Here is a 21,637-nt window from a genome sequence, read left to right on the forward strand (position 1 = left end):
AGCCTAAACCCCAGCCAGGTGAGTGTCTGTCATCCCACGGGGCAGCTGAGGGGCTGTTGGGAAGTTTATTATGAGAGGCTCGCAAGGGAGCCAGAGAGGTGAGTTTGGCAGAAAAACAAGGAATATAGGTAGGAGAACCTGGATATGATCCCAAGCCCACAGGTTCTAACCCAGCGATTTAGCGGAAAATTGTAATCACAACCCTGGACAAACAAGAGACGGGCAGAGTCATGGATTCACTGTCCAAGTAATCTAAAATAATTGGGGAGTTTAAGGCCAGTGAAACACAATGTCTTTAAAAAAAAGGAAAATTTCTCATGGTGCAAAATCACAGTCATGACATAGTATAAATTAATTTAATGTGAAGTATTTATGTGACATATTAATGGACAGACAACAGTTGTACCAGTGACACAGCTCAGAAGGAAATGGAACCTGCTGCTTAGACCAATGACATGGGTGTGAGTCCTGGAGACAGAAATGGTAAACAGAGAAAACTGACTCTAGACAATTTTTATCTCTCTCCTGGTGAGACTCTGTCTCTGTTTGTCCGCAGCTGACAGATCTCCATGTGTCTGGTTCTCTCACCGTGGAGGAGAGTTTACAACAAAGTTATGATTAGTGACGTCACATCAGCATCCCACACCTTCAAACTCTTCTTCCTGGGAACCACATGCATGGCTGCAGGACTGCTCTGTCTCGTATTCTTGGACAGTTATAGGAAGATTCCCCCACTTCTGCCATGTGGGCGCTGATGTTCTGTCTCAGAACCAAGGTCCTCCTGTGTGTCTCTGGTTCTGAGAGCAAGACTGTGCTGTTCTTTGTTTGCTCATGGAGTTAATGATTCCCTTTAGCAAATGAAGGGTCAGAAATCAGGCAAACCAGGGAGCCAGTTCAGAGCAAGGCTGAGTCTAGATGTGCCCAAACCCTGAAAATCTGGTCCCGAGCCCAGCTGAGTTAGGACAGTTGTGCATGTTCAGGTGCAAGAATCCTGTACCACCTCCACCTCAGCCCCACTTCGGGTAGTCACAGAACACGATGGCTGTTTTATAGGTCTAACTAACTCTCAGCCTATCAGGACATGATCAGCAAGCACATGAGTTTCTCTTCATGCAAATGAAGCCTCCCAGAACCTATCACTCAGGAAGGTTCACAGACTCCTTGTTCCCCCCGCTCAGAGACAGCTGTTTCACTGTAAACTCTGGGACAGGCCTGTTTCTCCACAGGACTCAATCTAGAATCGATCCTGCGAACCTGCCAACCTGGACAAGCTCTATCCACTGCATTCCAGCGCTGTGTTCGCCTTCTCCGCATGTCCCACAGGCAGACGAAGAAACTTGCCAGTAAATAAATACTCTATTTCTCAGAACTCCATCTCAGAGTTTGTCCTGACCCTCTTCTCCCATATGAGAGCTCTAAGAGAGTTGCATACAGTGTCAGGAATACAATCAGTGGGAGAAGGGAAAGGACCACGGTCCATCGGAGAACCACAGCCTGAGATTAAGGGTTCCCCTCCTTTCTCTCTGGACACCGCCATCTCATGCAGACCCCGAGCCCCTCCATGCTTCACATTCAGTGACAGACAATGGCTTAAGTCTCATGTTGGGCTTCCTTTCCTCACAAGTCCTACTATGTGCTCTCACTTTCTCATTTCCTGCCATGTTGACATTCTGGACACTTGTTTCTCTCCTAGGACAGGGTTCTGTCCCAGGTCCAGTCTGTCTTAACATTTGATAGTCAGCAGTTCAGCTTCTAGCAGAAATCCAGTGAACATACAGGAAACCATCCTGACTGGACCAGGCTTCTATTATAGCCAGAGGAGGTGCTTGGCCATACTGGATAGAGATCTTCCAACCATTGGGCCACAGATGCCGTTTCGGTCCACCAATCACAGGCCTCAAATGAATACCACTCATGGGCCTTTGCTGAGGCATAGAGAAAATGATGTCCTATCCCATGAGACCAAGTGGAGATAATTGGGGTCCTGGATAAGTCACCAAGGCTCCTTGTGGCTAAAGTTAACTGTCCCAGTCCAGCTGTGAGGTGTCTGCTGTGGCGGTGACTGCATCCAAGCCTTCAAAGATGAGCTCAGCAGCTTTTCTCGGTGACCTTGGAACCTGTGGTGAAGTTTCCTCTGAACATCCCTGAACATGAGCATTCCCAGGTCCTTCCCCATAGTTCAAAGGGAACAAAACACAGAGATGCCCTCAGTGAAGACTTACACGAGCCAACAATCTCAGCATCACATTGAGCATAGGTCCCGGTTGTGTACACTTAGACTGTCTCTGATCAGAGTTTATGTTACAATCATGACAGTCACAAAATGACAGTCACTAAGTGACCATGAGACAATCTTATGGTTGGAGTCACCCCAGATGAGGAAAAGGGGTCCCCGCATCTCGAAGCTTGAGAACCACAGAAACGGAAGCTGTTCTTAGTGCCTGCTGAGTCTGAGGCCAGCCCTGGTTACATGAGACTTTGTCTGGAAACCAGCAGCAAAGCGAAACAAACTCCAAACAGTACAGAGAGGTCATGGAGAAAGGTCATCCTTTGGTTCCCTTTCTGCTGAGGATGGAGAACTCGAAGATGGTACAGGTTTCCTCCTCAGATTAACATTTTTTTAAAATGTGAATATCAATACTTGAGCTTTTTGGTCATTTTGTTTTTCACTGTGGTGTCTCTACGTAATACATTTGGCTCTCAGCTACACAGACCTGACTGTAGACTAAGGCTGGCATCTAATTCAGCAGCACCCCTGCTGCTGCATCTGAATAAATGCAATGAAGTCCTGGCTCCCATAAGGATTATTTATAGTTTTTGAGGTTTTTTTGGTTTTGATTTGTTTTGTTTTCAGCCACATTCCTACTACAGAGGAGGGAGGGGGGAAACTCTCTTTCTGTAACCACAAACTTGATGACACATATATAAATATTTCTGTCCTTTGCTATCAGCAGAAGATGGCAGACACTAAACCAGTGGAGACTGACCTTGTCTCCAAGTACCACTCCCTGGGCCTTTAGAACACAGTATAGAGTGTTGTTAGCATTTTGTCTAGGCTCTGCCCCACAGTTTCCTGGCATTCCTTCTCCCTTCATTTTTATAAAACACAACAGAGAGTCTCTTCCTGGATGCTCCCCTGGGCAGGGGAGATGTGTTTATAAAAAAGAAATATTATGTCCCGAATTTTGGCACCAATGTTAGAAAAAGATGAAGAGATGGAGGGGGCTGTATGGTCTGTGGAGGTGGGGTGAGGCATGGGGGGTTGTTTCTGGTGGACCATGTTAGGAATTCCTTTCCCTGAGGGACCAGCCATATTACAGTATAGTATAGAATAGAGCTAATTCACGGAATGGGGCGAGGAGTTAAGAGGGCAGTAAGGGCAGAGAGAGAAGAGAAGAGGAGTCAAAAAGTAGAGGCCAGCCATAGGCATGTGGGGGGGGGAGAAGGTAATGGGGAGAGGAGGGACAATGTGGGTAAAGACAAGTGGGCAAGAGAGAGCAAGAGAGAGAGGAGGGGGTCAGCAACCCCTTTTATAGTGCCAGGTAACTGTGGGGTGAAGTTTACCTGGCTGGTGCCATGTAACTGTGGGGTGGGGTTTACAGAATCCCAACATCCCCCCATTTTGTTTTAACTGAAAAGAGAAATTAGAGGCAATGGTGGAGCAGGAATAGGGGTGTGATCTCTGACTGTTTCAGGCTTGCTTCGGGGCGATGTTTCTATCTAGAGAGTCTAGAAAAGTGGGAGTGGGGATATTTGCCCAGTTTTTGAGTTGGCTGCTTTCTTGTTGTCCAAGGTTTGTGGAACCACCTGAGGCTAGGTCAGAAGGAACAGGTCCAGTAGCAGTGTCTGTGAGAGAAGGCTGAAGCATCTGTAGGTTGTTTCTCTAGGGCTGTTCTAGATGTAATGAGCACCTGGACTTGACAAGATGCTGGAACACACACACAGAGACAGACAGACAGAGACAGAGAGACAGATAGACAGAGACAAGGAGAGAAAAACAGAGACAGACAGATAGAAAGAGACAGACAGACACAGACACACATACATACACACACATATACACATTATAAGTAGAGATTAAGTATATTTGGAAGAAAGAACATTTTTACAGGAGTGGTTCTTTTCCTAACATTTCTCCCCCTTTCTTATCATAAAACAAAAAAAAGGGAAGGAGAGGCTGATGGTGAAAGGGGATCAGGGACACCAAATCTCTGAGGCTACTTCCTGCTGTCATGGGGTGTCGTAAATTTTAGGGTATAGCTGGCTTTCACTATCGGGTTCAATGGTAAAAGTTCGCATCAGACTTCTCCATGTTCAGTGGCTGCTAATGGGGCAAAAAAAACTGATTAATAGTTTGGTTAGAGATATCCTGTATCTGAAGAAACAAGATTAATGAGGCAGGGAGCGAATAGTAAAGCCAGAAAGATGCCTAGGAACGTCGTCAGAAAGGGAGTATCTACTTCCATATAAAACGTACAGGCCTCATGTTTCTTGGAAATTTTGTATTTCTCACTATTGTCTATTGGATGATGTAGAAACAGCATTTTTCTTGGATGAACATGCAAAGACCACCTTTTTAGCTGACAGGACATCCAGCCCCCATCGGTTCTGAAGCATCACAGCAACAACAGTCTCCCACCTGGGATTTTAGGGATCTTGTCTGGTCAAAGAGAAAGCAAGGAAAGAGATCATGATATTCGGATGGGACAACCCACACAGGGATGACAGCAGTTTGGATGGGTTCCTGGTATCCAGCCATGAAGCAGTCTCCTGACCCTATTTGGAAAGACTGTTATCTGTGGGGTTTGGAGTAAAAACAGCCAAATGATGAGATGGGAGGGGTTCAGGATGTGGGACCTCTTTCCACCTACCAGACCAATGGCAGTATGTGTAAAGATCCCGTAAAATGATCTACTGTGCCATTATGTGGCAATTTTTGAATCTCTGTCTAATGGATGTTGAGTCTAGACATTACTGTGAATGTGTTATCAGTTTCCACATCCTCAGCTGAGGCATTAGTGTTGGAGATTTGGAATTTTCCAGTGGGGATCCGGGTGGTATGTTCAGAGACATCGAGTTACCCATTGGGGAACTATTGACTTATCCCATACCTGTGTCCCAGAGGGAAAATTTAACAGTAATAAAAGTCAACCAAAGCCCAGAGATTAAGATGTCACTTAGACTCCTGGTAGCTACTTCATCTGGACCCAAAGGAGAATGCTCTCACTAGGCCCCACAAGAGCCCTGGGGAAGGGGAATGGAGGGAACCTCCCACCAAATTATCAAAGCCTTATTTTGGACCTTGGTTGTGGAGGACTAAACCTCCTACCCTGTAAAGCCTGGCCAAACCTTATCTAGGAAATCGGGGGTCCTCCTTGCCAACTGGAGTGATAAACCTACCAATCTGCTGGGTTTTGTGGGAGTTTAGCTGAGATGGGGTATCAGGAAAAGTGAAACTGTGAGGTTGAGGAAAACCTGTGTAAGTGTCCCACGTGGCAGGAGCTATTGCCATGAAAAAGAAATGTTTTTCTTAGATGTACCTTTGAACCCCATAGGAATCCCATCTTTTGGAATAGGTAGTGAGCTGTAGGCAGATGTACTTACCTGGGTGGAGTCTTATTTGGTTCATTTGGTAGATCTGTGGGTTTTCTGTAGCTTATGAGGTTCACAAAAGAGATAACAACATGAGTTAACAACATGAACAATCTTAAAGTTGAGCTTTTTGTGGGGCAGAAGGAGCCAGAATTATATATTTGGATCGTATAGGGGAAAGGGAACTTTATCAATGAGAGGAAGCATGAAGCATTAGTGGATGCCGAGTTTAGGTAAGGAAGTAAGTGATCATATTCTATAAAAGCCTGTATCAGAACTGGTTGTTAGAAAATAGAAGTCTGTTTCTTTGGTTGCAAGGCTACAGTTACCTTCGCTGTCAATGTAGTCAGAAATCTGGATAAGAATAAATAATCTATAATTTAGCAGTCATATACTAATTAAAACTGACAGAGTCTATTAGCCAACAGTTCCCTGTGGTCTTTGTTGTCTTCACAGCAACCTGGACCAGTCAGTCTGGCTTTCAAGCCCAGAAGCTAAACCACAATCAAAGGCAGTAGCTAGAAGCAGGCAGAAGGAGTCCTACACAGAGAGAGCCAGGACACGAGCAAGGTGCAGAGAAACAAGTCTCATAAACAGGGTCCTGAACAGGAGGCGAGGAGTGGGGCCAGACCTAACGTACCTGCAAACCAGCACTGTAGAGGGCAAAGCAGAGGGCAGAGCACAAAGACTGGGCTGCAGAACGATCCCTTCTGAGGACTAGAAGCTAGTCCTCCTGACAGAGCCCCTGGCAGGAAGCATGGGTTGGGGCCAGAACTACTCTTCATGCAGTGAACTAGGCAAACGCTGTAGCACTGGTGGAGGAGCAGTGAGGGGAAACCCAGCCTCCAGATCACTAGCAAAGGAGTGCCAGAACAGTGACCATGTAGACACTGCTTTCTGCTTACTGTAAATTAGACCAAACCATCCCATGAGATAGGGACAACCAGACGGCAAAGACCTATAGATCCGTGAGTGAGAATAGGGATTTATTGCCCCTGCCAGTAAAGGGGCTACACTTAGAGCCGTGATCCTGAACCAGAGAGCACTTTCCCAGGCCTGGCATCCTCATCAGAAAGAAACTGTCTCAAAACGAAGCAGGGAAATCTCACCCAAGGGCAAAGATCCTAGAAAGAGGATCAAAGAAAGGATCCTTACCCCTGGGGGAGCTCTAAGTTCAGTAAGTCTTCCCTTGGGACCATGTGGATGTTTGCTATGACTAGTGGGGGAGGGAAGCTTACCAGTTATACGAAGTTTAACCTAGTGAGCATCGGGATGCAAACCTGGAGTTTCTCAATTCGGGACCAATGAAAAGATATGTCCTGGGTTTTGGCACCAACCTTAGGTAAAAGATGGGGAGTTATGCTCCATGGAGGTGCAGGGAGGTGTAGGGAAAAGGGGGATGCCTCTGGCTGACCCATGGTGGGAATCCCTTCCCTGTAGGGACCAGCCACGACTATGATACCAGATTCAGTATCATATAAAGTAGACTTTATTCAGAGAATGGGAGGAGAGTTAAGAAGGTTGTGGGAGCAGAGAAAGAGAAGAGGAGGAATAGAGAAGTAGAGAACAGCCATAAGCACGTGGAGAGAAATGGGGGAAGGGTTAGTGAGAGGAGGGACAAAGGGGGTAAGGACAAGAGGAGAGAGAGGAGGGGAAAGCAGCCTCTTTTATAGTTCCAGGACACTTTGGGGCGGAGCTTACCTGGCTGTTGCCATGTAACTGTGGGGTGGGGTTTACAGAATCCCAACAAGGGGTGTAGCAGGTGCTCATGCTGAGGTAGGAAGCAGCTGAGACAGATGAAGATGATGATGTTTCTCTCTGGGAAAAACAAGAAGTCAGACGGCAGCAGGAAACTGTGCTATTGCAAAGCTTCTCCTGCAGCCTGAGCTTCCTGTCTGCGCACCAGCCTCTGTCTTTCCACCACCCTCTCCAGATTCCCTCCACTCTCCCCAGGCTTGTCTGCGTGGGGCACTTTGAGGTCTGTGTGTTGTCACTAGGGAAGAGAAATCAAGGAGTGTGTAGGTAGATGGTGTGACACATGTGGGAAAGAAAAGGATGTTGTTCATCTGTGAGGTTTGATTTCTTTGAGGTTTTGTTTGGTTTTGGTTTTGATTTAGTTTGGTTTGCCTTTTGTTTGTTTGTTTGTTTGTCTGTTTGTTTGTTTTGTTTGAGAAAAATTTTCCGATGTAGTGCTTGCTGCCCTGTAACTGGATAGTCCAGGTTAGCTTCAAACTCAGAAAATGCACGTGTTTGTCTGTTCCTACAGCAGGGTTCACATAGGAATTCAACATGAATCCACAGCAGGACTTGGGATTAAGGAGCCAGCAGGTGGCAGTGGTGGAACAGGGCACAGGGGCAGCTGGGATCCTGAGGAGCCCACCAGAGCCTGCTGTGTAAAATGTTGTGGTCCAGCACATGACATAGGGCAATATTGTCAGGTCCAGCCCCTTCCTGTGTGACTTAGCAATTGAGTCACTGTTTACCAAGAGAGCCCAGAGATTAATGGAAAGGCAGATGTAATATGGAGGTAAGGACTCCTGACCAGGAGAGCATCCTCACACACCTCACTGCTGCTAAAAGATAAACACTCAACGTTAAGATTTGGTTCATGTGGAAGAGTGCTCACCTTCTGGGCATGGGCAGAACCCAAGGATCTATGTCCAATGAGAGATAAAGGGGCATGATGGTGCACACCTGTAACCCCAGGTCATGGGGAACCAGGCAGGAGGACCTCTTGTCATTCACGGTCATTCTCAGCTGCACAACAGGTTCAAGGACCAAGTTAGGCAACTTGAGATCGAATTTACACACACACACACACACACACACACACACCACATTCACACACACAGCTCCCTAGACCTTCCATATGAAGCCAACTCATCACAAAGGTTCTGTGCCTCAGTGTCTCCAAGGGTACTCTGGGTACAGAAATCTGTCTGTGAGTGGCTGGCGGTGAGGCCGTAAGAGATTGTTCCTGACTGGGGTCTCGGGATCTGAGGACCAAGAGACTGTGAAGAGGACAGAGAAGCAGACATGAGAGAGGACAGGCTCATAGCCAGCTGAGGGAAGGGTGGACAAAGCAATCAATACCAGAAAGTAAGGAAATGGGAAGTTACCTCTGCACATGTCACTCAGGGAGGATGATGTCACTTTCTCTGGTACAGACATGTCTTCCTGCCTTTCAGGGAGCCGATGGCACCATGTGCTGGGGAAGGCTAGAATAAACCTTAGAAACAGTCCTGATGTCACCACAGCCTCTGTCCTAACCACTCATGTCTCCACCCAAGACACAGGCCAGCTGTGTCCACTGTCAGACACATCCCAGGTCTTATGTCTTGAGTGAGACATGAGTGCTCTGAGCTGACCAACAGAAGTCTCTGTGTGGAATGGAAGACTGCAAGAACTCAGTGTGACTAAAGTCCAGTCAATCGGCCATGTTGGTGTCATGTGACATGTGCCAGGGCTTCTCTGATCTCTGCTTTCATCTTCTGAGTGAGTGTTATGGTGGGAGGAGGGAAAGCAGAAAGGCTTCCTTAGAAACTGGAGTAGCTTTAGAATACAAGAAGCCAAAGAAGATGGAGACTGAGCCACAAGGATCCAGACAGAGTCCACCAGGCCTTGGTTCTGCCTAGGAACTGTGAAGATGTCTAAAGAACATGAAATGCCAAATTGCCGATGTGAGCAGGGAGGGGGAAGGAGGAGCAGGGTAAGGAGGTCACCGTGCTGAGGCTGGGGACTGAATGTGTTTCCTCATCACCACATTCCTAACTGTGTCTGACGTGCTTTAGAGACTGACAACTTCCTTACAGGAGATTATCAGAGAGAGACCCACACAGCCACCAAGGTGGGAGACATAATGAGGAAGAGACTGAGGAGGGGGAGGGGAGGAATAGAGGGAACCCAGAAGAAAGGAGACTTGGAGAACAAGCCACTTAGGAAATGGAACATTACACATACAGAAGGTCAAGGTGTCAGAGAGGAGAAACAGCCATGCCAAGGTCTAGGCATGTCTCCCAGACAAAAATGGGGGCTGGGCCCAAGGGCCTAATGTTGTCAGTGACCACAGTGCGGATCTTCTGCAACATGGGAAAAGAAGAAGCCAGAAGAATAAAGGAAGTTGCTTGCCACAAGGAGGTGGAGATGGAGAGGGCCTGCCCCCAACGCAGTCCTCCACATGAGACGGTCTGAGCATGTGTCTCACTTTACCCTGGTTCTCTCTGGACGTTGGGCACCCCTGTGTCCCTAGGCATCCCCTTCCTGATGGCTCTGCTGTTTGTGCTTCCTGGAGGGACTCTGGCCATGGCTCAGATCCTGCTTCTTCTGCTGTCAGCAGCATGTCTGCACCCTGGTGAGTGCTGGGGACATCACTAGCAGGGACTGAACCACAGGAGGGGACAGTGGGGCTCAGAACAGTGGGTATCATGTGGACAGGTGTCTGCTAGAGAAGCCAGCCAGGCTATTTACCCCAAGAAAACTCATCCCTCAGAGAGAGCCAACCCAACCTTCCCTCCCTTTCTTGTCCCACTAGCCTTAGGGACAATTCTGTTCTATGTCCTACACCTGCCTGTGGATGATGGCCCAAGTTTTTCTGGATTTTCCTTTCCATCTTCCTCCTGTCACTGTTCTTTGCAGTGGCTTCAGATTCTCCCCATCTTTCCCAGGGAACTCAGCTGGATCCAACAGAGAAAATAACTATGGGGTCTACCAAGAATATCTCCTCTCTGGAGTCCAGGGCGGCTCCATCGAGATCCCCTTCTCCTTCTTCTTCCCCTGGAAGTTGGCAAGGGATCCACAGATGAGCATTGCCTGGAGATGGAAGAACTTCCATGGGGAATTCATCTACAACTCCTCCCAACCTCTCACACATGAGCACTTCAAGGACCGGCTCATCCTGAACTGGACACAGGGTCAGACATCCGGAGTCCTCAGAATCCTGAACTTGAAGGAGACTGACCAGGCCTCATACTTTGGTCGTGTTCATATGCAAACAACTGAGGGAGTGAAGGAATGGCAGTCGATCCCTGGGACCCATCTCAAAGTGATGCGTGGTGAGTTCATCCCAACCCTGGCTTTAGTGGCCCCTGGCTTCCTCATACCGTAGAAGTTATTAGAGAACCTTGACTTCTGATTTTTCCCAAAGATTTTTCTCATGTGTTCTCTCCCCTCCTCAGAGCTCTGCCATCTTTGGCTTTTCTCTTTTCCATAATCATCTGCAAACCTTAGCAGCTTTCTCTAAGCTGGCCCCTCAGTGCACCCTTAGATTTCTGCCCTATTTCTGGGCCTCAGCTCTTCCCAGATGACCCAGTTTCCTGCTTCTTTCTCCAAACTGGCACTACCTTCATCCTGCCCACCCCCACCCTCACTGCTAGAAATCCATGTGCATCTGGCTTCTCTAGGATGGTGCAGCCTTCCCTTGGTCCTGTGTCAGAGGATTGGTTAGATCAAAGGCTTACACCCTATCTCATGGCTTCCTCAGTAGGTAGCTTTTTGTCCCTGTGCACCTCTGGCTCTCCCTACTTCACCAATCTCTAAGGCTATGCCCTACCTCTCCCTCAGTTTCTTTTTCTCCTCCCTCATTTTCTTCTTCTCCCTCCTTCCTCCTCAACACCCCCCACGCCCTGTCTTTCCCACCTGGACCCTCATGTTCTTTCCATGGTCTGGTTTCCTGTTTACTTCACCTCCTCCACTGTAGCTGTAACTGCATCGTGAAGGGTGCACACAGGCCCAGCCTACCTACTGTGTGGGCATTACCCCAGTCTCTGCCAGTCACCACTGCTGGGCACTCACATGGTCTATGGACAGAGTGAGACCCAGAGGCCAGCAGAGCTCAACCCCTGCTCAAGGCCACGCTGAGGATGCCCAGACCTTGAAAGGGACCATTTTCCCCCAAGCTTCTCTTAGCCAGTAGATGAAAGACTTCTGCTTGAGTTCACTCTATTTCTTGCCTCCCTTCTGTCTTAATTTTGTAGAGCATGCATATCATTTAAGTTGTGTGTGTGCTCTGTGTGTGTTTGTGTGTGTCTCTGTGTGTGTGTTCTGTGTGTGTGAGTGTCTCTCTGTGTTTGTTTCTGTGTGTGTGTATTCTATGTGTGTGTCTCTCTCTCGATCATGCTCTCTATGTGTGTGTTTCTTTGTGTGTGTCTCTCTGTGTGTGTACCCTATATGTGTGTGTCTGTGTGTGTGCACTCTGTTTGTGTGTGTTTCTTTGTATGTGTGTGCTCTGTGTGTGAGTGTCTGTGTGTGTGCTCTGTGTGTGTGTGAGAGTGTCTCTCTTGTGTGTGTTTGTGTGTGTGTGTGTGTGTGTGTGTGTGTATACATATGCACCACTTTGTGCTTATGGAGACTAGAGGTAGACATTGGGGGTCCTCCTCTAGGAAGGCCCACTTCATTCCTTTGAGGCAGGGTCTCTCACTGAACCTGGAGCTCACTGGTTTGGTCTAAGACTACAAATCCCCACTGGTCCTGTCTGCATCTCCCATGGGTTGTGGGTTACAGGTTCTCACATGGCCTGACTTACAAAATAAGGTATATAATGTCTAAAGAACACCCAAGGTTGACCTCTGGCCTTCACACACACACACACACACACATACACACACATGAACATATATACACACACATGAACTCATATACAAATATGTATGTGTGCAAAATTCAATAAAACATAAATTTATGGAAAATAAAATATAAAATTAATTGCCAAATAACAATTGATCATCAGTAATTATGTTGTTAATGTGATAAATAGGCTGTCCCTTCTTCTAGGTTAGACCCACCCGCCCTCCCTGGCAAACCACTGCCCTCATCTTGACCCCTGTGCTGGTTCAGGATAAACTCCACAGCCAAACTAGCTGGGCAGCCATACATCTGTTTTCTGTGCCTCCTACAGGATTCCCTAAATGGCCTTTTCTGAATTTCCATTCTTCCCAATCCCCTCTCTCTTCCTCCTTTGATGTTCTCTCCAGACATTTTGAGATAACCCATTAGGCACTTGGTATAACAGTCACTGTAAGGCAGCCATGTCTCTCTCTGCTTCAGTCAGACACACTATGTTTTTTCTGTTTGTCCCCACATGCACACTAGACTGGCTCTGCCAATTCATTAATTAATTCTTTTAATTAACTTATAAACTTAACATTTCTGCCTGTTATTTTATTAATACATACATTATTAAAATCCACTAGGGCAACAAAGGAAATATTTCATTGAAGAAAGTTCTGGAAGCGAATAGAGATGGTAGAATCACCTCAGATGAATGCGCTCTAAGCTACTGAACCGTGTACTGCATAGTTCAGATGCTTGTCTTATATTAATATATTTACGTCAATAACACTACGTTTTTTGAAACAGTCTCAGTATGCAGTCCTAGATGGTTTAGAGCCTGCTATGTAGACTAGGCTGGCCTTGAACTCACAGAGGTCTGCCTGCCTCTGCCTCTCAAATGCTGGGATTAAAGGTGTGTACCATCTCACATGATTTTGGGGGGTGGGACACACCTGAAATCTCAGGACTTCAGAGTAGAGGCAGAGATCTGAGGTTCACAGTCGTTTTACCTCCACAGCAAGTTCAAGGCCTGTCTAGGCTACACGGGACTTTGCTTTTTAAAAGAAAATGTTAAGAGTGGTTTAAGTTTTGTGACTGTGAAGACAGACGCTCAAAATCACAGTACCCACATAGGAAGCTGGGTGGCCTGCACATGCTTGTACATTTGTAACATTGGAACGTTGGTTCCAAGAAGGTGGAGGCAGGAGGATTGCTGGTGTTTGTTGGCTTTCAACATGGCTGACACTCGAGCCCTTATTTCATGGAGAGACCACACCCTGAGGAATAGCTGGAGGATGCTGGAAGAGACACCACAAGCCTCTTCCGGTGCACATCTCCACCGTGTGTGCGCTCGTGTGCATGCTCATGCTTGTGTGCATGTGTGTATAGGGAAGGGTATGTACCCTCACACACAGCAATAGGTTCTTACCGTCTAGTTATGGTGGGTCATCGAGAGCAATGGCCATAGCCTATGATGCATTGAGGGCCCTGGGGCCTCCCTGACCAATACCGCATAGGCGGGTAAGCTGCGCCTATTTTTGGGTAATAATCCATGTCTTTAGGAACAATGTTGCCTGCACTTGCAGCTGCTTCTGTTCTAATGAGAATTGTTTTTAGAAAGAAAGTGCTTTGATGTGTGTGACTTAGAGATTGCTCTTTGTGACTGATGAGGGTCTGAGGACATCCTACCAGGATGTAGCAAGTCATCATTGCTCTCCAGATTCTCAACCTCTGCCCTTGTTCCCTTCTTCCTGTGTGAGCCTCTGAGAGCTGTTCCCCATCCCCCACAAGAGACAAGATAGCCATGTCTTCAATCCAAGAAGAACCCACCTGTCCCTTGATTATAGAGTCAAAGCTTGGACCCCGGAAGCTCTGACAAGCTAGGCCTAGCCATCTGTCCTCAAGGAGACAATTAAAGGAACAGGTCACAATGACAAGCAGAGGAAAGAGGTTTGCTCAACATGGCCAAACTGGGAAGAGGAACAAGGAGGTCCAGTGCCACTGTGCTAAGTCCATATTTGGGGTTTTGACAGATCCTGGCCTGAGGTTTAGACTTAAATGGAAGGCATAGCTAAGCAGGCCCACTTGGCCCCCGCATGGCCCCACCCACCAGTGAGCCACCATTGTCTCCAATCTCCTGCAAACTGCTCTGAGGAGTTGTCAGAACCCTGTGAACTAACAGTCTTTCTGGGAGACCAGTTCTTCCTCTGGCTGGCTTCGGGCTCCAACCTTTTTACCTTCTCCCAGCATCCCTTGGGTGGTTCCAATTCCTTGGAGTCCATTGCTTCAGTAGTCTGATGGGCAAAGAGGGCAGCAGAGGCACCTTTAGATCTTCACTCTTGCCAGGAAGTTCCATGCTGACTTCCTTGCTCTCTTCCAGCCACCACCAGCACCCCCACTACACTTCCGAGCATCACCGCTGCAAATTCTGCATTCACCCGAAATGACATCACAAAAGGCTCGAACGATGGAGTCAGCAGTGGCCCGCATCCGCAAGCCACAATTGGGTTGGTAATGGCTGCTGCTGTGTTCCTGGCTGGGGTTCTGGGATTGATAGTGTTCCTCGGGTGCAAGAGAAGGCAAGGTAAGTGGTCCAAGACTGCACCGCCGATCACACTTCCTGGGTGTTTCCACAGAACAATCTACACCAGAGTCATCGATGGCGATTGTTTACAGTGCAGATCCTAGGGCTCCGGAGATAGCTCACTCGGTAACTGTGCTGGCCGCGAAAGCATGAGGACCTGAGTTCTGACACCAATAATGCATGGAATCCCAGTGCTGGGGGTGTTGGGGTAGAGACAGGATGATCCCTAGAACTTGATGGCTAGCCATGCTAGCCCAATTGGTGAGCCTCGGGTCCCAGTGAGAGATCCTGTCTTTAAAAAGTAAATTGATGATGGTGGTGGTGGTGGTGATGGTGGTGATAATGTGGTGGTGGTGGTGATGGTGGTGATAATGTGGACAGCTACTGAGGAGTGAGGAAAGGTTGGCTTCTGGCCTCCTCCCTCTCTGTCCCTGGGGTGCAGATCTATGGTCTTTTTGTCAGCGTGGTTTTGGTTTGGATGGCTGCAGGTGTGCTCATGCCCCTCAGAATCTGCTTTAAGCGAACTCAAGTGAAACGTCTGCAGGGTCAGGTTTTCGAACCGCCCCGTCCAGTCACATCTCGGTTCTTCTCTGTTGACTTAGTCATCTGTCTCCAGCCCACTCCTTTGGCTTTCAGAGGAGAAAGGACCTGCCTGGGAGAAAGCCAGGGGGAAAGCAGAGCAGACAGGAAGTTGCCTCAGCTCGGCTGTGTCCCTTCACTTCCCAAAATCTGACTTGAAACTGGGGGATCACAAGCAGATGAAGCACCAAGTCTCTAATTCTGTGGGGGAGGGGGGATGTCCTGAGGGCTGAGTGTTCATTCTGGAAAGAGCTGTGGTGTTGACAGATGCAGTCAGAGGAGAGGTGGGTAGTTAGATGAACTCTCAAAGGAAGACAAATAATATAGAGTCAAAGAATAAATAATGACAGTCAGAAGCAGTGAAATGGCTCAGGAGGTCAAGGCACTGGCAATGACCAAAGTGTGTGTGAGCACACACATACACACACACACACACACACACACACACACACATACACACACACATACACACACACAGACACACATACATACACACATACATACACACACACATACACACACACACACATACACACACACATACACACACACAGACACACATACATACACACATACATACACACACACATACACACACACACACACACACACACACACACACACACACACACACCATGGCATGTGTATACTCACATACATGGTAAATAAATAGATATAATAAAATAAAAACAATGACAGCCAATGGTGGTCCACCCCTGCAGTCACTACACTTGGGAGGTAGAGGAAGGAAGATTTTTGAGTTCAAGACCAGCTTAGACTTTATGAGAATTTTTCTGAGCCCTGCCTCCCTTCCACAAAAGAACCAAGAAGGTGCCAGGAGCCACATAGAGGACACTTCCTGGCCTTCCAGACATACCAAGAACTCCTGTGGTGTGTGGTGCTAGTAGAGGAGACAGATGACAGGAGGGAACCTTATAAGTCAGGTCCCAAAGCCTCTGAGATCAGGTGCAAAATGAAATAAATGGCCGCCTCGGCTTCCTGCTGTGATGGCATCAATGTGTGGGGACGTTCTCAGATGGGGGTTCAAGAGGGTTACTGAGGCAGACTACTGGAGAGGAAGGAGTTTCTTTTTATAGTTATCCATTCCATGGACAAACAGAAAGATGACAGCATGTCAGGGGGCTCTAAGGAGAATTCGGGCCCCAATGTGACAGGGGCTTTAATGAGAACAGCAGGGTTTCTTTGCAGCTTTCTGAGAACTCGAGTGACTTCATAGCACAATTCTGTACCAGGAGGGAGATAGAAATGTGCCAGGGAAGGGCAGGATGTGTGGCCACTGATACCCTGTTTGATGTAAAATTACTTCCCAGGTGAGAAACCTCGGGCCTAGCTGGAAGTCTGTCACCTGGAAAATCACAGCGTCCCCCTAGTGTATCCGTGAGAGGGAACAGGTTGCTGTGGGTGCTGTGGGTGAAACAGCATCCGGAGTCTAACATTACATTCTTACGGTGTGGTGAATGGGTTGGAGGTGGGTCAGTCTACAAGGGTTTAACACAGTAGGGCTGCACAAGGAGAGGAATGGCCAGAGCCAGGAAAAGCTTGAGACAAAAGCACCCAGACATTGTGACTGGCCCGACGTGGTTCCGTGTGTCTATAACCACAATGTGTGGAAGATGCAGGAAGGAGGATCAGCGGTCCAAGGTCATCCTTGGGTTTGGAAGACCTCAAAGAAAAACAGAAATCAGTGAGTAGACTCTTAGGAGAAGTTCAGGGGAAGTGCACGAAGACATGGGACCAGAAAGCAAAAATACGTCTCAAGTTTGTTGAAAAACAGTGATGAAACCACCCAGCCACACAGGGACCACAACCACCCAGCCATATACAGACCGCAACCCCCCAGCCATATACAGACCACAACCACCCAGCCATATACAGACCGCAACCACCCAGCCATATACAGACCGCAACCACCCAGCCATATACAGACCGCAACCACCCAGCCATATACAGACCGCAACCCCCCAGCCATACAGGGACCGAAAGAGGAAGCCTGTCTGAGGGTATGTGAGGATGGTCACTTTCCCACTGCTGCATCAGGACCAAGTATAACTTGTGGAAAGAAGCGTTCGTTTTAGCTTGCGGTTCCAGGAAGAAGGTGAATAATGGTGAGCAGCTGAAGAGGACACTGGGCAGTCACATCTTCGAGCTATGCAGAAAACAGAGAAAGCTGGAAGTGAAGCGGGACAATAGGACCTCAAATCCCACACCCAGTGGCACATACCTCTTCCAGAAAGCCTGCCCCTCCTAAATGCTCTATAACCTCCCCAGCCAGGCCAAGTGTTCAAATAGATGAACCTATGGGGAAGATTTCTCATTCAAACCTCCACAGGGGCAAGTTCACAGATGAGTTGGGCATATATTACACTTGTGATGCCTATATGGATCTGACAGCTGACCTTAAAAAAAAAAAAGCTTATATTTTAAGTCAAAAGAAAGAACATAGAGAGGTGGCTCAGTGGTTAGGAATACTTGCTGCTCTCGCAGAGGATCCAAGTTTGGTTCCCAACACCCATGCGGGGCAGCTCACAACCACCTGTAAGCCTAGCTTCAGGGGTTCAGTGCTCTCTTCTGTCTTCCTTGGGCATGGGAACCCACATGATACACAGTCACACAATCACTCATACTTACAAATAAATCTTAAGCCTAAAAAGGTAAAGTAAAACATTTAGGAAAAAGGCTAAACTGAGGAGCCAGCTAACTTGTTCTCCAAAACATAGTGGGTGGCATTGTTGAAGGAAAGAAAAAGGAAAAAGCAGGGAGTAGGAAGCATCTCTCTCCTTCATAAAATGGGAAAATTAGTTAAGATGTTTATGCTAAAGGGACTGGCTCACGTGGTTAAGAGCACTGGTTGCTCTTGCAGAGGACCTGGGTTCGAGTCCCAGCACCCACACAGTGGTTCACAGTTGCCTGTAACTCCTGCTCCAGGAGATCTGATCCCTTCCCTGACTGCCACAGGAACCAGGCACACATGGGTGGGACAGACATACAAGCAGGCAAAACATTGGTGCAAGAAAAATAAGTAAAGGCATAATGTTCAAAGCATCTGCATTTCAACAACCACCAGTGGGCTTGAAATAATTCCCGTTTAAACTACAGTGGCAGTTCTTCTCCAGTTACTCCACTCTCGAAAACAAACAAAACAAGACGAAATGAAACAACATGACACCACCAACAAGATGGCCGATAATGGGGGCCTCCCACTGCCTTATCTAGGAAATTATTAAAAGTTGCAAGAGGGCTTGGAGGGATGGCTCAGGAGTTAGAGCACCGGCTGCTCTTGCAGAGAACCTGGGCTCTGTTTCTAGCAACCCTCCCCCCACATCGCAGCTCACAGTCGCCTGTGATGGACTGAAGCGTTAGGGGTATCTAACGCCCTCTCCTGAATCCTGCAGGCGTTTGTTCTCATATGCATATGCCCCCACACAGATGCACACAATCTAGAAATTCTTTTTTTTTTTTTAATTGTTTTAAGGGCTGGAGAGATGGCTCAGTGGTTAAGAGCACTGACTGCTCTACCTGAGGGTCTGAGTTCAATTCCAGAGATCTGATGCCCTCTTCTGGTGTGTCTGAAGACAGCAACAGTGTACTCATAAAACTAAAATAAATAAATCTTTTTTTTAAATGAAGCTACAGTTGTACTCAAAGGGTAAAGGAGTCGATCTCCAAGCCTAAGAACCTGAGAACCTGAGTGAAGTTCCCTGGGAGCCACTCCTGCAAGTTGACCTCTGACCTCCACACAAACTAACTTATAATAAATAAGTAGCAATTTCAAAAACCCCTAAAATCTATAGTAATTAAAACAGCACAGTATGCACCAAGACAAATAGACCAGTAGAATGAAATACAATCTAGAAAGAGGCAGTTTCTAAAGGAGCAAAAAGGAAGTGTAGTGTGAATCTGGTATGAGATGAGAGGGATCTCCAAGTAAGGTGAAGGACCAGGACCAGGATGGGAAGGAGACAGGATGGGGCATAGACCAGGCAGAGATTTGGGAGGAGGGGTTGCTAGTAAGACAACAGCCTTGCAGAGCGACTTCCAAGCTTTTCCTTGACTGCCACAGGCAGTTTCTTTGCCCAGCCCCATTCTCTGAAGGTGATCTGAACAAGAGGGCAGCACCAATGTCACACTGACACCGTTTCTTTCCCACAGGCCAGAGAACTAAAGCTGAGACCCCAGCCAGGTGAGTGCCATCTCTGCAAGAGCAGCCAGTCATCTTTTCTCCTGGACTTTTTATTTATTTACATTTTATATGTTATCCCTTTCCCGGTTTCCCCTCTGGAAACCCCCCTAATCCATCCTCATCCCCCACTGCTTCTATGAGGATGCTCCCCCACCCACCCACTAACTCCCACCTCCCACCCTGGCATTCCCCTACACTGGGGTATAAAGCCTGACAGGACCATGGACCTCTCCTCCCATTGAAGTCCAATAAGAGCCATGGGTCCTCCCATGTGTACCCTTTGTTTGGTGTTTTAGTCCCTGGGAGCTCTGGGGGGGTCTGGTTGGTTGATATTGCTGTTCTTCCTATGGGGTTGCAAACCTCTTCAGCTCCTTCAGTCCTTTCTATAACTCCTCCATTGGGGTCCCATTCTCAGTCCAATGGTTGGCTTGCCTGTGTGTGGGCATGTGTTCTCAGATGCCATCCGCTTTTTAAAAATAATTATTTGTATTACATTTTTTGTGTGCACGTGTGTGTGTGTGTGTGTGTGTGTGTGTGTAAGCTTGACATGGCATGTGTGTAGAAGACTAAGGACAAATTCTGAGAGTTGGCTCTTTCCTACTACTTTATGGATCCTTGGGGTGAAACTCGGGTTGTCAGTCTTAATGGCAAGGCCTTAACCACTAAGTCACTGCACCAGACCCCAGTTGGTTTTGTTGTTGTTGCTGTTGTCATTGTTGGAGACAGAATCTTCCACTGGTCTGGAACTCACCAACTAGACCAGATTGATTGGCCAGCGAGCACCAGGAGTCCTCCTGTCTCCACCTCCTGAGTACAGAGATTACATGCATATATAATCATGCTCAGTTCTGTATGTGATATTACATGTTCCTGTGTGTTCATGCATGTACAGATGTACATGTGCCTGTGTGTAGAGGTCAGAGGTCAATGCCATGTACTCCTTAGTCATTCTCCATTCTATTTTGTGTTCCTGCATGTATGTTGTGTTTGTCTCATATGTATGGAATCATATGTCTATGTGGTGACTCTCCTCAGTTTCTCCCCTCCTCTCACTAACCTGAAGCTCATCAGTTCAGCCAGCCTGGCCAGACAATGCGCTTCGGGGATCTACCTGTCTGCACTCCCTCTTCAAGGCTCACTTCAAGGCCCTGAATCTTTTACATGGGTCCTGGGGATCTCAACTTGGGTCTTCATGTTTGTGAAGCAGCCACTTTTACCGACTGAAGCATCTCTCTGGCCCTCTGCGTTATCTTTGAGACAGGGTCTCTCTCTGAATGGAGCTCATCAGTTAGTCTGAGCCACTTGACCAGTGAGCCCCGGGATTCATCTGCCTGGCTCCACCTCTCTAGCTTTATGTGGGTGTGGGGATCTGAACTCAGGTCTTCATGCTCATGTGTCAACCACCTTACTGAGCCACCCCAGCCCCAAATGTCTTAATTTCTTGTCCAGCCTGTAATATGTTGCCCATCTTGTTTCTATGCAGGGAGTCATTGGGAAAAAGTGAGAAATATGAGAGTGTTGGCCATGAAGGTAATCCTGTCAGCTTCTTGTTTTCACACTTGGCTCTTTTCCCAAGACTCCACACTTTCATAAGCATTCCCCTCAGTACATCCCTTCAGACCCCAGCCCCCACTGTCCTTCCATGTAACCAAGATGTCTACCTCACGTGGGAACTCCTAGCCATGTCTGCTCTCCTGTCATGCTGCCTGACTTCAGCACTCCATGTTCCTTTTTCTCTAGGGCAATGTGTGGATCCCAAAGAGAACCCTAAGGTAAGAAACTCAGACTCGGGCCTGAAGAGAGTGAAAGGGTGTCAAAGAAGGTGGTGGACAGGTGGAGGCCTTCAGTGTGGACAGGACACTTGGGCTGCAGCTGCTACTTTATAGCCCCAACCACCCCTCTGCCATCTGACCTCTCGTGTCTCCCTCAGGATAACATTGTGTATGCCTCCATCTCCGTCTCAAGACCGACCTCACCAGGAACAGCGCCCAGCCTGCCTGTCCACGGGAACCCCCAGGAAGAGACAGTGTACTCCACCATAAAGGCCAAATGAGTGGGTCGGTCTGGGTAACGCTCTTAGAGTGACCTTTGTTTATGGTGGGTAAACTCCCAGCTTCCACTACAGGCAAACACAG

General features: G+C 47.7%; 1 protein-coding gene across 1 annotated transcript; it reads left to right on the plus strand.

The window, feature by feature from the left end:
* Nucleotides 1–9,855: 9,855 nt before the first annotated feature.
* On the plus strand, nucleotides 9,856–21,555 carry LOC308439460 (paired immunoglobulin-like type 2 receptor alpha; the record flags this gene model as incomplete). The annotated part of the gene is made up of 7 exons (XM_080941271.1): nucleotides 9,856–9,943; nucleotides 10,257–10,640; nucleotides 14,519–14,722; nucleotides 19,472–19,502; nucleotides 20,986–21,032; nucleotides 21,243–21,274; nucleotides 21,433–21,555. The coding sequence occupies 7 exons, from the start codon at nucleotides 9,856–9,858 to the stop codon at nucleotides 21,553–21,555; spliced, it is 909 nt and encodes a 302-aa protein (XP_080797397.1).
* Nucleotides 21,556–21,637: the final 82 nt, after the last annotated feature.

Source organism: Micromys minutus (assembly GCF_963924665.1).
Source record: "Micromys minutus genome assembly, chromosome: 29".
Classification (NCBI taxonomy): domain Eukaryota; kingdom Metazoa; phylum Chordata; class Mammalia; order Rodentia; family Muridae; genus Micromys; species Micromys minutus.